The 15,776-nt window shown below is 39.6% G+C and overlaps 1 protein-coding gene across 5 annotated transcripts in view; it reads left to right on the top strand.

Moving 5' to 3' along the window:
* Nucleotides 1-761: 761 nt before the first annotated feature.
* Nucleotides 762-15,776, top strand: part of ARMC2 (armadillo repeat containing 2) — a 69,761-nt gene continuing 54,746 nt past the window's right edge. For 3 of the 5 annotated variants that reach the window (XM_058420059.1, XM_058420060.1, XM_040060291.2), the window contains exons 1-8: nt 762-917; nt 1,049-1,210; nt 2,438-2,530; nt 3,714-3,961; nt 4,579-4,651; nt 6,852-7,023; nt 8,233-8,443; nt 11,628-11,678. In XM_058420059.1, the coding sequence (XP_058276042.1) occupies nt 3,744-3,961; nt 4,579-4,651; nt 6,852-7,023; nt 8,233-8,443; nt 11,628-11,678 (725 nt within the window). In that variant the 5' untranslated portion in view covers nt 762-917; nt 1,049-1,210; nt 2,438-2,530; nt 3,714-3,743. The remainder of the gene's footprint in view (nt 918-1,048; nt 1,211-2,437; nt 2,531-3,713; nt 3,962-4,578; nt 4,652-6,851; nt 7,024-8,232; nt 8,444-11,627; nt 11,679-15,776) is intronic. The other 2 variants (XM_058420061.1, XM_040060303.2) reach the window with 2 other exon arrangements.

The following is a 15,776-nucleotide window of genomic DNA, read 5'->3' as shown; positions in this document are numbered from 1 at the left end:
GGTGCTGTGGTGGGAGCCCACACTGCCCCTGGGACCTGGAAACACCATCCCTACAACGTGGGGACGCCATCCCTGGGTTCTGGGCACACCATCCCTACGCTGTGGGGACTCGATCCCTGCGTTCTGGGCACACCATCCCTACGCTGTGGGGACTCGATCCCTGCGTTCTGGGCACACCACCCCTACGCTGTGGGGACTCGATCCCTGCGTTCTGGGCACACCATCCCTACGCTATGGGGACTCGATCCCTGCGTTCTGGGCACACCATCCCTACGCTGTGGGGACTCGATCCCTGCGTTCTGGGCACACCACCCCTACGCTGTGGGGACTCGATCCCTGCGTTCTGGGCACACCATCCCTACGCTATGGGGACTCGATCCCTGCGTTCTGGGCACACCACCCCTACGCTGTGGGGACTCGATCCCTGCGTTCTGGGCACACCATCCCTACGCTGTGGGGACTCGATCCCTGCGTTCTGGGCACACCATCCCTACGCTGTGGGGACTCGATCCCTGCGTTCTGGGCACACCATCCCTACGCTGTGGGACCTCGATCCTGACCGGGCAGCGGCCGCGCCGCGCAGGCGCCCGCGGGTGCTCGCGCGTGCGCCTCGGGGTGCGCGCTCGGGGCCGCGGGCGCGGCGGCGGCAGCGCGGAGGGCGCGGCCCAGCCCGGCCCGGCCCGGCCCGGCCCAGCCCAGCCCAGCCCGGCCCGGCCCGGCCAGGCCAGGCCCGGCGGCGCCGCGGCGCGCAAGGTTGCTATGGGGACGGCGGGCGGCTGAGCGAGGCTGTGGCCCTGCGGAGGCGGTGGCGGGTCCCGACCGAGTTCCCCCGGACAACGCCCCGTGTCCCCCGGCCGTAGTCCTCGTCCCCTGGGGGTGCCGCCTGGCCGGGCGGGGGCGAAGGGCCGGACTGTGCGGTAAGTCGGGCGGGAGGCTTTGGAAAGCGGCCGGAGACTGATAATCCCTGTGCCTCTTCCCGGCAGCTTCCCCGTGCCCGGGAGAGAGGCTCGATTGCCGGGTGTGGGTTGGGAAAACATTTACTCCACAGGTGCTGCTTATTTGGTGGGGTTCCTCTTGGACGTGTTGTCCCACGGCTGCGCTGGAAACCTAACTCCGCTGAGAACTCTCGGAACTTCGTTCTTGTTTCTCTTCGATAGCGATTTCTCCGCGTCAAAATTTCACCTGGATGAAGGCGTGTCAGTTGTGATTGGTATGTTTCTGGTGTTCAGAATTATGCTAATAATAGATATTAGTTGTATATTCCTGAAAGGAGGTTATAGTGAGGTGAGGGCCCGTCTCTTCCACCGTGCATGCTGTGAAAGGACAAGAGGAAATTGCCTTAAGCTGAGACAGGGGAGATGCAGGTTAGATATTAAAAAAAAAAAAAAAAAAATCACTTTAAGAATGGCCATGCAATGGAATACGTTGGCCAAGAAGGTGATGGAGTCACCAGCCTTGGACATGTTTAGGAGGCATCTGGATCTGACACAGGTTGATGTGGTTTACAGGGGCAGTGAGGGGTTGGTTGTTGGACTTGATGATCTTAAAAGTCTCTTCCAACCTCGATGATTCTGGGATTCTTTCTAAACTTGTACCTGTGTGCTGACTGTTCTAGAGATTTGCTGGGGCAGACAGAACATGGATTCGGATGTCAGAGAGCAGAGTGTTCATGGCTTGAGTACAGGGCTTCTCCTCAGTGTACTTAGTGATTGCAAATACATCCACTCTGCACCCTGGCAATTAAATGACACCGGTCTTGACATGGGAAAGAGGAAGGCAGAGCCAGTGTGAGATGGCAGAGCCAGTGTGGTGCCGTATCTGATGTAGTCAGCCATGTTTCTCTCATCTTGATTGAACTAAGAGCTGTGAGAGTACAGCTGTCTCGCTTCTGGACATTGCTGGGACTAATGTGTTGATCCTGTACTGCTATCCATTGCTTTAAGATCTTCCTGTACAGCAAAGACCAGACTTCTGGAGTAAACAGCTGGGGAATAAAGACAAGAGCCCAAGTATAGCTTTGCAGACACTGCTGCGATACTCTTCTGCCTTCCAGCAGAGAGTCAGAGAGGAGCTCTTCGCTTGTGCAAGTTAAAGGGTACTTGGGAAATGGTGACAGTAGTGAGGGACAAGATCTGTGTGTACCGGTTATGCTGTCCCCATTGACACTTCAGCATTCCCTCTATCTGTGTCCTGCTGGGACTAGGGAGCAAAATCACAGAATCACAGAATATGCTGAGTTGGAAGGGACTCACAAGGATCATGAAGTCCAGCTTCTGGCACTGTACAGGACCATTCCCAACTGTATCAGACATAAGGCCTACAGAGGAGACTTTCCACTTAAGGTCAAAATTCTGGCTTCCAGTAGCTGGGGGAATAGGGAATGATAGTCCACCTTCATTTTTTCAGTAAGGACTGACTGTATAATTTTTCCAAACAGACAGCTGCAGTAGAACTCCTTACTTTTTTTAAATCACATCGTAATAGAGGGAAGCATAAGAATCATAGAGAACAAAATTCAGTCACAGTGAAGGTAAGTAATGTATTAATGGTAGTAGGAAATATAAAAAACACTGATAGTCTCAGACTCATGATCTGTTCCTGAGGTTTTTTAAATTATGCATCATTTAGTGAAAGAGGTTGGTGCACTTCTCCTTAGCATCCAATTTTATGTTGGATGTGCAAGAATGAAAGACACTGTGCCAGAATGTGCAGGCTCTCGAAGAGAGAGGAACCAGGAGGAAAAGTTAAACTGCAGAACAATTTTTTTTTTTACTCCATAGTTTAGAAATAACCCAGATGATGGTGTCTGATCTACTGTCAGTTCATTGTCATAAACTGTGTGAGAGAATAGAAGTTACCAGATGGTCTGAGTCACAGTGCAGAAACATACTTTTTGTTTTTAGGTAAGTTTGAAAGCAGAGGAGGGATTTTGCATGGTGTAAGACTCATGATGAGTTTGCTGTAAAATGACAAGGATGATATCTACAGAGAACTGCACTGTGATAGTGATGGGTCGTGGGTCCAGGGGGTGATGGAGCAAGTCTGTCACTGCCCTCTGCATTTCCCAGAAACTACAGCAGCATAGAATGCCGATTGGAAGTTTGGGTTTATAACTTATATTAGTGTTATCTTTCTTTGCCTGTGCTTGGGGGTGGGTTGGGGAGTCATTTCTTTCAGAGGAAAAAAATGGATTGCTTGTTCTTCCTTGTTTCTGTTTTCCAATAGCTGATAACTGTGCTTCAGTTACTGATTATGATGCCTCTGACATATTAGGAAGCTGCCCTTGGTAAGGTCAATAATATATATTGAGTTTTTCCTAAGTTGGAAGAACCTGTCTCTTTGCAGCGTATTACTGACTTCCTGTTTTGGCTGTGGTGTTTCCTAAGCAATCGGGTATCAAGAAACAGATTTTCTGTGGAATTATAGAGGACCACATTTGGCCAATGAAGCACAGTGGCATATTTTAGCTTCCTGTAAAAAAATGAAGGTAGATCCTCTATGTCAGATGCTTTCTAGTTTTGAGTATTTTCCTACAGAACTGAGGAATAGAGAGGAAATGCAAAATCAGTGTACCTTATTTCCCACTCTTTCAGCTCTGTCCAGGATTTACTTAGCCTTTTTAACTATATTGTGGTAGCATAACCACTGATGAATTAATAGTTTATAATTTAAAACTAGCATAATACTTTGTGACTTTCGCATGTATTGTCCAGTGTTCTTCCTATGCAGTACTTTGCAGAGGAATGCAAGCTTCAAAGTCTGAAAATAGAAGAAAAGCAGAACCATTCTACTGGCTGTCAGCAGCAAAGCCTAAGACCAGTTCTGAGATTGTAAATGAAGCCAGAGATGCTCTACGAACAGTAAAAACTCAAAGACCTTTCACACCTACAGATGAACAAAGAAAACTCTTTGGGTCTCAATCCTCACGATTTTGTCAGAGTAGATCCCCTTCAGTTTTTAGGTACTATGGCTTTAAGATTTTTTCAGATATCCTTTAGCAACAAGAGATTTGATTCTCTAATTATGTTTCCGGTGATTATTTTCCCTGTGTTAATCTGTATTCCTAATCACATCCCTTGCCTTCTTCTAATGATCTTTACTGTTGGTGTTAATCTACATATCCAGAAAGTTCCCATGGATTAGAGCTACCAGAGGCAGTCATTACATGAATTTTTTATGTGGAGAATAGTATAAGAAAATAGTCTGTTATTTACCTTTTCTTGAGACAATTGAATGCTTTTAATTGAGATAGTCTTCAGCTTTTTTCCTAGAATGTGTGGAAGCTTGCTTGTTTCCTTTAACCTATATGCTAGATCTTTTTTTCAGAGCCTTCTGAGATATTTTAAATGTAAAATTTTAGGTCCTGCAGATTGAAATTATCATTTTCAAACAGAGTTTTTACTACCTCAAAATTACTTCTAGGTGGAGTTTTGTTAGCATGAAGTGCTGTTGTCGCTTTTCCTTTCTTCCCTTTCCCTATATTCACTGGCAAAGGGAAGAGGGGTGCAATTAAAAGAAACAGCTGATCACACAACTCTGGGTCTGCTTTATTCTAACTATGTTTCATTTCTCTTTTAGTTTTGGTACATCCAGTTCTGAATCGTCTGAATCAAGACCGCATTCTGGTGTTCATCTAAGCCCCCTGGCTCATGTAAGTACTCTGGCAATAACTCATTCATACTGATATAAAAATATGTGTCTTGGTAGTGTTAGGGAAAAAAATGGTTTAAAGACATTTGGGAAAAGTGGAGGCTTGTTTTAACATGAGTCTGAGACTTATAAAGTCAGTTTTGTCATTTTTTTCCCCAAAAGAAACCTGAAAACAATTTTAACTACACAAATATTGCTGTATTGCTTTATGATTCAAAGTGACAGTAACAAGAATCAGAAGACATACTTGAGTCAGCTTTCTTGTGTAAGTTTACTAAAATAGATGAAATTCATGAGCATGAGCCAACAATGAGCCCTTGCTGTTAAGAAAGTGGCTGATGTATCTGGGGCTGCATTAGGAGGAGTGTTGCCAGCAGGTTGAGGGGAATGATCCTTCCCCTCTACTCAACACTGGTGAGGCCACACCTGGAGTGCTGTATGCAGTTCTGGGCTCCACAGTAGGAGAAAGACGTGGAGCTGCTGGAGAGAATCTGATGAGCGGCCCCAAAGGTGATGAGAGGGACAGGGAGAAATGAGAACATTCAGCCTGGAGAAGACCAAAGGAGGATCTTATCCATTGATGTAAATACCTGAAAGGTGAATGCAAAGAAGATGCGGCCAGCCTCTTTGCAGTGACTGGACCAGAGGCAGAGGGCACAAACTGGGACACAGGAGGTTTCCTCTCAATTTCAGGAAACAGGTTTCCAGCTGTGAGGGCGACGAGGCCTTGGCACAGGTTGCCCGAAGATCTTCAAAAGCTTCTTGAGCGTGGTCCTGGGCAATCGAGTTTACGTGGCTGTAGTTGAATATGAGGCTTGGACCTCCAGGGGTTCCTTCCAACCTCACGTAATTTGTGGTTCTGTGATCAGTAACTTGATGGTAACTAGGTGATTGCTTTCTGTTTGGCTTACATTTCTATAAAATATCGTGGTTGTAGTTTATTTCAAAACAGATAGAGGTCCTTCAAGAACCTCTCTTCTCCCTCTGGGAAAGCTGTGATTTGTTTTCAATTTATAAGTGTATCTGCTCTTTCACGGTTTTTCTATATTTGGTTTTCAATATGAGATGAAGTCACGACTGTTTGTTTAGTACCCAAGATTACAGAGCATGCTATAGCAATTAAATGTGCTTGCTGCATACATTGCTTTTTCCAGACAGTAACCTTTAGGAAATTCTTTAGGAAAGTATTCTTTAGGAAATTAGGGGAAATAATCCATGAAATTTTATACTTCAGTAATTTGGATAAGGTAATGTATTTATATGAATCAAGTTTAAAAATTCTGAGCATACTTATATTTAGATTAAGTATATCTACATTTGGATTTAAGAACTGGTGTTAAATTCTAATTTATTTTGTGTGTGAGTGTGAAAAAAAAATACAGAAAACTACTGAGCAGTGCAAAACCTGCTTTTTTTGCTTTATCAATGGATATAAGTTAGTATGCTGTAAATTAAGAGCTTGTGTTAATCATGGTGGTTGTAGGTAGTCAGTCTCTCCTGTTGGCTGCTTAATACTGTGGAGAGCTCTGAAGGATTGCCTGGAGACTTTGTAGTGGATTCTTTATTTTAAGGAAATTGGTAATGATTTTAGAGGTCAGTGCTTTTATGTAGGGCAAGGGCACAACGAGTGCTTGGTACTAGAGACTCAGGGGCTTGTTCACCTCCTTTAAGACGCAAGATACTGACATAAAACGAAGACTTTCACGTTTCTGGATCTGCATGATTTGTCTCAGTGTGATAGGAAGTAGTACATATGATGTGAACATATTTGGAGTGTTTTAATGCTCAACAGCAAATAAAAGAATAAATGTATCTCTAGAATTGTTAGCAATAGTCATTGGCACAATATTTTCTTTGATAAATAATCTTGCTGCAGATGTAATTAAATGAGTATTTATGAGGAATAAATATTTCTGGATTGTTCTACTCAAGCCAGGTTTTCTTTTCTACACCCCTGAATGTTGGCTTTTAAATGGCTTTCTGTAGTGATAATGGTATAGACATCTGGTTTGTTCGGTGGAATAGTATCATTAGACTCAGAATATGAAAATTTCTTAATGAGCAAGTCACTGTAACTTCTGTTCTACTTTGAACTTAGTCCTTTGTTAGAAATTATGTGGATTTCTTTTTTTTAATTTTTACTTAAATGAAAATTAAATTATCTGTGCTTTTGTTAAAAGTCTTCTTCATTTTTGTCACAGAAACCAATGCTAATAATTTCTGAAAAAAAAAATGAAGCTTCTTCTGTTTTCCTTCCAACACCTCCTTTTGATGCCGCAGAGGTTAGAAAAGTCAGCAGTGCTTGGAAAGGCTTATTTACACCAACTTCTCCAAAAGATTTATTTTCTGCTAAAGTCGTTCCTCTGGATCAGAGTAAGAATTTTTTGATACATATTATTTGCTAGAAAAATAACTGCATGATGGGTTTTAATATTGGTCATTACATGAATTATTAATATGTTAAAGGGCCTGCGTGTCCTTTCAGTGTGAATTCTGGAAGTATTTAAATGGGTTTAAGGCAGTTTTGAAACTGTGATTTCCCAAAATGTTGCTGGCTTGCACTACTGAAACTGAGTTGAAAGCTACTCAGGTGGCTCATCTTCCTATAGGTTTCCAAGTAGTGGAATTTTACTGCAGGTTGTCTTCAGTGAGTAAAATTAACATTAAATGCTGACATGCCTTAAGATATAATGAGATGCCATCATCGAAGGAGATTCCCTGATGGATTATTGAGCGTAAAAGGAGGAATAAAAAGGAATGACATGTCTTGACAGGTCTCCAACTATGTCATATTTATTGTTAAGAGTTTCATTAGTGGAGACTTAATAAAGGTCACCAAATGTGAGGTTAAAAAGTAATTTTGTTGAAGATGGGAAATGGCATCTTGGCTTCCTGCATGGTGGCTCATAATGAAGTGTGCTGGGACTCTGTCTTTTTTTCAGAAGACTCATTTATAATAATGACAGTTCTTACATCATCTGGGATTGTTACTTTACACGATAAACTGTATATCTCACTTTTTACCTTATTGCAAAACAAATAAAAAGTACTATACTTCATTTTTAATGAATTTATTCTATAAATATGTCTTTATATAATGTACCCATTCATGGAGCCTTAATAAGTTGATGTTACTAATTGAACAAGTTGAGAAGCTAGTGTAGTTGTAACCTGCCTTGGTCTCTTCTTCCCTTTTGGGATCATGCAAATATTTATGTGAGGGGTTTTATTTGTGAAGGTTCTTATTGTGTGTGTGTATGTATATAAGCTATAGGATTAACAGCTGCCTTTTTCCTGAGTTCCTTCGTAATATTCAGGGCCTGAAATATCATCACTTTTTTTCTCAAGGTACAATCCACCTATTTGTAAAAGGGAAATAAAGAAGTTGAAATATTAAAACTTTAAACACAACCCCAAAAGACTTTAAGAAATACTGTTCATAAGAAGACATTGACTACCTTACACTTAACAGTCTTAAGCTTTCTCACTTTTTAAATTGATACAGGCAAATTTTGATAATGTAACACGGTAAGCAGTAATTAATAACACTTGAACAAAATGTGTTCTCTTTGATTATTTCAGATGAAGTGAAGCTAGAATTTGAAGAGCCAACTATGATGATGAATAATCTTGACAGAAGTAATAATAACTGCTTAGCAGAACAAAAGTTGTACACATCATTTAATGATGAGAGTAGACAATTAATTTGTAATGAGCATACCAGCAGATCAGGAAGTGAAAACTCTATGGAAGGGACACCAGGAAAATTTTCACTTCATCTGCAAGGAGAAAGGTCAGCATTGGTTGAGTATGGTAATATGCATCTTCCATACAACCTTCTTCCTAGATACTTAGTTGTGCAAGTATCAAAATGCTTAAAATTAATGAAATTTGAAGATAACATTGCCTGTGCTTTAAAATGAAACTGTGTTTAGATTATTAGAAAAATTTACATTTCTTCTTTTAGGAAGTTTCTATATTCAAAAGACTAATTTGTAAAATACTATTGGTAGAAATTTGTTCAATATGTTTTGTTTGATCATTAACATTTCAAAGCTGTGTCTTCTAACCACTGCATGTAAAATCCTCAAGTTTAGATTTGATGTGCTTGCTTTTGTAGTTTAGTCCTGTTGTTTTAAGGTGCTATACCATCTTCACTTAGCTTGACAGATGAGTACAGCTGTGCTTTCAGTTCTGGTATGTGATCATACACCAAAACCAGGCTTAAACTCTTTGGCAATAGAAGCAGAAATTTTTGTGACTTTGAATTTTTAGTTCTGGGGTTTTTTTGGTTTTGGGTTTTTTTTTTATTATTTTTTGTATGACTGAATAGGTGTAAGAGATTAATGAGACTCATGTGCCTGCAGTCTGTTTTTACTGAACCTGGAATATCATATCCATTCTTTAATTCGTTATCAAATAATTTGTTTTTCTTTTGATTCAGATGTGAATTCTTGCACAGGAAGGAATAGTCCCGTGGCACTATGTATAGTTGGTGTATCAGTTGCTGCATTAGCAGTCAGGTGAACAGCTGTTTTGTGCTAATAACATTAACAGCTCTGGCAGTCTCAACAAGAAAGAATGAAAAACACATTATTTTCAAAACACATCCTTGTAAAACTTGTTCAGTCTTAAGAATATGTATTTGCCAGGAGTTATCTTCTTTCTAGACTGTTTGTATGCTTTGGGAAAAGCTATTTCCCTGGATATTCTTAGGCACCTTTGATATTAAAGATTATGTTCTTAATTTTATAAAATGAAAGGCCTTTCATCTACTAACTTGATAATAGCACTTAATAGTTTAAGGGAATGTTGTCCATTGAGGCTGTTATAGCAAAAGGTACATAATGGAGCTATCATAACACTCTTTTATATTAAACTGTAAGCAGGATTTTTAAAAAAGACAGATTCTAAAAGAATGAAGACTTGTTATAGCGAAGAAAAGATTCCATGAGTGTGGAGGAGAAATGAGAAAATAAGAGCAGAGATGAAAAATATAGGTGAAAAAAAGAAAAGTAAAGCACCAAGGAGAATACTTTACTGCAATATCATTTTCTCCCTTTAAAATCAGTGATCTAATAACTTCTTAGATAAGGACTATTTGGATTATCATAATACATAAATTACTGTAGTTTGAATTTTATTTAATATAGGCATGGTGTAAAGGACTTAAGTGTTGCAGTGGAAATGGGTAGTTCCTTTTGTGGAATATGCATCCTGCTGTTTTCAGTTCTGCTTTCTGTTTGTGTTGCTGTTTTAGTTGATGGTGTCCAAGTACCTCTGATAGGAAAGGGTCAGTCGATACTTCTGCTAATTGAAAAGAATGACCTTCCTTCTCAGTCATAATTTTAAAACTTGCATGTATAATGGAACAGCTAACCCATTAGGCATGCTCCCTGTCTGTTCAAAATTGTACACTTCTCTTTATAAGAACAAGAGCTCTGCAAGTTTTTGATGTTGCATTTTTGTTACTGATGCTTTTTGCAATCAGGAATCTCATACATCAGTTAAATTAGAACTCAAATTACTGGCCTTAACATAATACAAAAAATTGCTTTCCAATATTGTTCTGACTACTTTTCTCCAAAATGGAAGAGGAATATAAAATTCCTCCATCTTTCTGTGTTGAATGCTATATCTGTATTTTTAAATGGTTCATTTTTACTTCTCCTGTGAGTTGTGGATGCATTCTGTGTACGTCAGAGCTGGCTTTTGCCAATTCTGCCTAAGCGAAGCTTCAGGATGCCATTTAGGTGCTCATATGGCTTAGAGCACCACATATATCTGCAGTGCTGCAAGATGCAGAAGAATAACACCTAATGCTTTCCCTTTAGCCATAGACAAAGGTCTCTCATCTACATCAGCCCAAGCAGTTCATGCCATCATGTGATGGGATGGCTGTGGATAAACTCAGCTGCTCTCATATTTTCTAACTCCTTCCTAAAACTTACACCAGTGAACACATTGATCCAGCATTTGTTTATAATACTACACAAGTCAGGCAGACCTTGTTCTGTGTGCTTGTGTGAGTTCAGAGCTGTTATTCTTCATATGACAAGGCAGTTGAAAGATACCACAAAACTAGCCTTCCATATAGTTTGTTGAGTTTGATCTTCATGGTAGTTGTATGTAAAAGGCTCCAGAACCGTAGGTTAGATTGCATCTAGTTCTGTATCATAAATACTTGGGGCATCTTCTGTGGGGTTACAAGATATTTTCTATTTAAAGTACATTGCATTCAGGAATAACAGGATGAAAGCTTAAAGGAATGTGAAATCTTTTTTTATCTAGTGTCCTGTTATTCTCTATATGAAGCAGGTGTCAACCTCAATTCTGTATCACAATGATTTAAGACCCTTGCAGGAATTAAGCAAGAGGGTTGTAGAAATAGTACACTTCATACAGGAGAAGATGTGTGGGACTTCCTACTCCCCTTTCCCTACACTTCCTATATATGTACTGAAATAACTTCCCTAATAAAACTGTTTTTCTGCTAATGAGGGAACAGTAGAGCATGGCAAAATAGCATGGCAAATTCCTGCCATTAGTTCTATTATATTTAAAGAGAACAGAAGGGAGGTATTTTATTCCAGCAAGAGACTTGATCACTTTCTATCTCACATTCTTTTGTTGTCCCAAAGACTGAAGAATAAACAGTGCTAATGAAATCACAACTGCCTTATAAATGTACTGGGGGAAAAAATAAAAGGACCTTTTGAGGGGAAAAGTTATTTGCCATTTTGTTTGCAATTCTGTTTTGCAAGTAACAATCTAGTTGTAATAGAATGGGTATATTAATTGAAGCAGATTGAATTTATTGACATATTGCCTCAGGAAAGCTAGGAACAATTTCTGGCAATCATAAGGAAGCTCAGTTTTGTTTACATCTTCCTCTAACCATTGTGCCTTGCCATCTTTTGTGATTGCTATGGAAGTGAAACTTCTAAAATGTTTTCTGCGTTCATGTATTTCAACAGAAGTGTCAACAGCGATGGCAGATTTGCTGATGAGGAGCAACAGTTTCCCTGGTGAGAAAAGATGATGATTTTTTTTTTCCTTTCTCCAATTTCTCAATATTCTGAAAACTTAGATGTCATTCCAGGACTTCTTAAAAGCAGAGGTGCCTTGAGTGAGGAAGAGTTTGGAGGCAAACAGTTCATTCCCAAGTGGCTTGCTCTTTTTTTTTAATAAGTGAGTTTTGTAAAGAGCTAAAAAAGTATTTGCAGGTGCTGTAAAGAAGATATACTGTGCCCTGTCTTCTCTCATCATTGCTCTCTTTATTAAATGCCTGTTTTGCAGTATCCTTCAAATGTATTCTTCTTCCATGAGAATAGTTTCTCATTTCTGTGGTTTTTAGAGTTTTGGAATATTTCAATAGGGAATGATAAAAGAAAAGGTTAAATGATAGAGTGAATCATATAGTCATAGAATAGGGTGGGTTGGAGGGGACCACTGGAAATCACTTCTCTTTGGTTGCTTAAACTACCTTCACATCTGTGGTGAAAATATACATTCTTTTTTTTTTTTTTTCCTGAGGGGAACACCTATTCTGTTTTGCTCTGGATGATTTTTTCGAAATGAGTGACATGGTGTGGCTACTGGTTTGTTGTATGGTGTAGCTGATTCTCAAGACTTTTTTCAGTATTTTTTGCTTTTTCTTTTTTTTTTATTATTATTTATATTGACAACTTCTGGAATTCTCATAAAGACAGGGAAACTGAAAATTAATCCACTTCCAACTAATCTTTATCTATTTCTGCCTCAGTTCCACTGGCTATTTGGACCACTGATTTCAGAAAGAAACAATTGAGTGGTGGGAAATCCTTCACAGAGCTTTCTACAGTGTTTTCCAAATTGTGACACCTAACCTTTCAAGAAAGTGCCTGGTTTGGTATAGGGTTAAGGGATACTGGTAGAACACTGGGAAATAAGAATTCCTTTTTTTCAGAACTTGTTACAGACTTCTAATGAAAAGGGTAAGGGGTAACTGCTATCTCTGGTCTCTTAGCTCACAAAAGAGATGGTGGAGTTTAGGTTCATTTTTACCATGTACTCCAGAGAGTGTTTCCACTCTAGCACTTCGTTTCAGGCCAGTGTCATTGGTCTCCACATCTGGAAGATCTGGGTCTCGAGAGTCCTTAATACCAGTTGAATTGCAATTCTGGAATGCAAAGGGTAAAGAAGGAATGCCAGTTCAGTCCAGGTAGACCTGTAGTAACAATGGATTTTAATTTATTTTCTGTTTATAAATGCAATGCTTATGCAAGATTCAGGTTAGAAAGATGATGAGGGTGTGGTTTGCAGACTCAAATATATTTAGGCTAGTGTTTTAGATATTTTTTGTGGTTAGACTGTCAGTTGTCTGGTTGCCTAAAGATACTCTGCCACAAATAGATACTGTTAATATTTTCAATATTGGACAGAACATGCAAAGACTGTGAAGAATAAAAAGGATAAGGATAGAGATTTTTCATCAAACTTGATTGTTCTTTTAAGTCATACTGTTTAACACATGAGGTTCTTTATCAACAGCCTGTATAAATAAGGAATGCTGTAATTTTTTTATCACTGGAGTTCTCATAAGAATTGAGTACTCCCATGACTGTGTTTATAGAATTGTTATTTACTCATCTTTAGGATGACTCAGAGTGTAGTTGGTCTATTTGTCAATATATTTTCACAAATTTTGTTCTCTTTCTACTAGTTACACTTTCTCATATCAGTGGTATCAGTTTTACACTTGATTATAGTTTTCACTCCCTTTGTTTTTTTTTTTCCTCTTCTTATGGTGTTCCTTATAATCCTCTACAATTCCTGAAATAATTTCAGGACATCTGTGTTGCTAGTTTTTGAATTATTTTCATGCTTTTGAGAAGTTTTGTGGTTGAGAAATAAAACTGACTCAAGTTCTATGTAATTGGCTTAATACTTTATTTTATATCTCTTTTAGCTGTCTGCAAGTAATTTTGTCTCCATTGTTTCTTTGAAAAGGAAAACAGTCTTTAAAAATTGAGCTTATTCTGTGGTTTTTTGTTTCTTTTTTTTTCTTTGAGGCTTTTTTCCCAGATTGTGTTTATCTGTCTTGTTTATCCCTCATATGACATCACAGAAGGGAAGATTCTGTGGTAGCTGAGCAAAATTGGGACAGATTCTCTAAAGTGGCTCAGTGAAGGTCAATTCTTTGTCTAAAAGGATAGGGTGCTTCTCAAGTGCTAAGTTATGGGTCAGGAAGAAATCAGTTGGTTTGTAATAAAAAAACCACAAAAACATATTCCCTACTATTCAACTAATGAAAGACAATGCCAGAAACTAATTCTGATGTCCTTCTGGCAGCATAAAAGGTCTGGATAGTATAATGAAATTGGAATAAAGAGATTAATGAGAAATGCAAATGTTAATTGGTATGTGGAAAAATTAATTTCTGTGAGAGTAAATGACAAAACAAAATACTAATTTTTCTCATTTTGCCGAAAGCTAAAAACACTTCCTACTAGTTGCTTTGGCAAAAATACTGGGATGTTGTTTATATTTCCTTTCAAAGTCTACAGAGCAATGTCTTCTTGTTAACATCAGTAATTTAGGTTTAGAGTTAGAATTCTTGTTTCTTGATCACTAAACACTTACAGTGGAAGAATTGTGGTAGCAGGGGATTGTGTTCTGAAGCAGTGGCTCCTAAAAGCATTGTGTAAATGAATCTACTCTGAGAAGATCCGTTGTAGTTCCTCTTGCTGCAGCTCCTCATTTAACTCTTTGCCTTTAGCCCCTTGCTCTGCTTTGTCCCTTGCTGCTGACTCAGGGTTTGCTCCATTGTCCTTAGTGCCCTAATTCCCAGGATCACCATTAGCTCCTTTAACTTGCCCTGGAGCTGCTATTGTTCTTTTAGAGACAAAGATGCTGAGTTTGGCTGTGCCCTGGTAAACTTGGTCTAGATCTCTATATATCTTTGCACAGTGCTCTACAGTGCTCCTGCCAAGAGGTCTGATGGGCTGTTCAACAGTTCTGAATAGTTTAGAAAAAGTGCTAATTGGCAGTCAGTAGATGAACAACCCATTGGCTGATACACCTGAGGATGTTCCAGAGGTGCCTCAGCAGGCTGGAGAAATGATTTGACAGGAATGTGATGTGGTTTAACAAAGACAAATGCAAAGTCCTGCATCTGGGCAGAAAAAAACCCCGGGCACCATTATATACTGGGAGTGATCCAGCTGGGAAGCAGCTTTGCAGAAAAAGATCTGGAGGTCCTGGTGTATACCAAGTTCATAGAACAGCTCAGAATGGAGAGACCTCAGATGATCATCTGGTCCAATCTTTTGTGGAAAAGACAGTAGATGAGATTATCTAGCACCCTGTTCATTTTCGTCTTGAAAACCTCCACTACACCTGGGCTGCTGGGACCAGCTCCAGGCTCCCTGATGCAATAGAGGTATGAAATGGCTGGAGGGAATCCAGCTATTAAGATGTGAAGGAATCCTTTATATGAGGAAAGGCTGAGAGCTGGAACTGTTTAGCGTGCAGAAGAGAAGGCTTGGCAAGGGTTCTTATCAACATCTTTCAGTACCTGGAGGGAAGGTACGTAGTGACACCATCATTGATTGTGTGACAAGAGCTCTTTCTTCTCCCCCATGACAAGCACTCAAAACTGGAAAAACTGTTTAACCTGTGACAGTTCTTTTTAAGGATTTATTGGTTGTATATACTTTCACAACGCCTCCTTGCAGCTTTTCCCTTTGTTGTCCATATGAAATTGTGAATCTTGGGTTGAAAGAAAAGCATTCAGCTGATTAAATAGCCAAATGATCCTTATCAATATAAGGCATGCCATCCTGAACAGTGCTAGCAATAAAAATAAACCCAGATTACAATGTAGATGTGTAGTCACACTCTGAAAATACAGGTGAGTAAAGTCTCAAATAACATTCTTTCTAAATGGTCTGTCTGTGTAGGGATTATCCACAATCAAGGGAACTGAACTCTGATCTAGTCTGTAGGAACACCTTTGTGCCTAGTAGTCATTTTGATACGTCTGGCTTGCCTGAACAGGCCCCCAGGATCTGCTTAGCATTGCTTGAAATCTGTTCTTCCTAAGACTTAGTGAAGTGTCTTGATTTTTGGGTGTAGATACATCA

The sequence above is a fragment of the Hirundo rustica genome, chromosome 3, assembly GCF_015227805.2.
Source record: "Hirundo rustica isolate bHirRus1 chromosome 3, bHirRus1.pri.v3, whole genome shotgun sequence".
Lineage (NCBI taxonomy): Eukaryota > Metazoa > Chordata > Aves > Passeriformes > Hirundinidae > Hirundo > Hirundo rustica.
The sequence above is the reverse complement of the archived record's forward strand: the minus strand, read 5'-3'. Positions and strand labels throughout refer to the sequence as shown.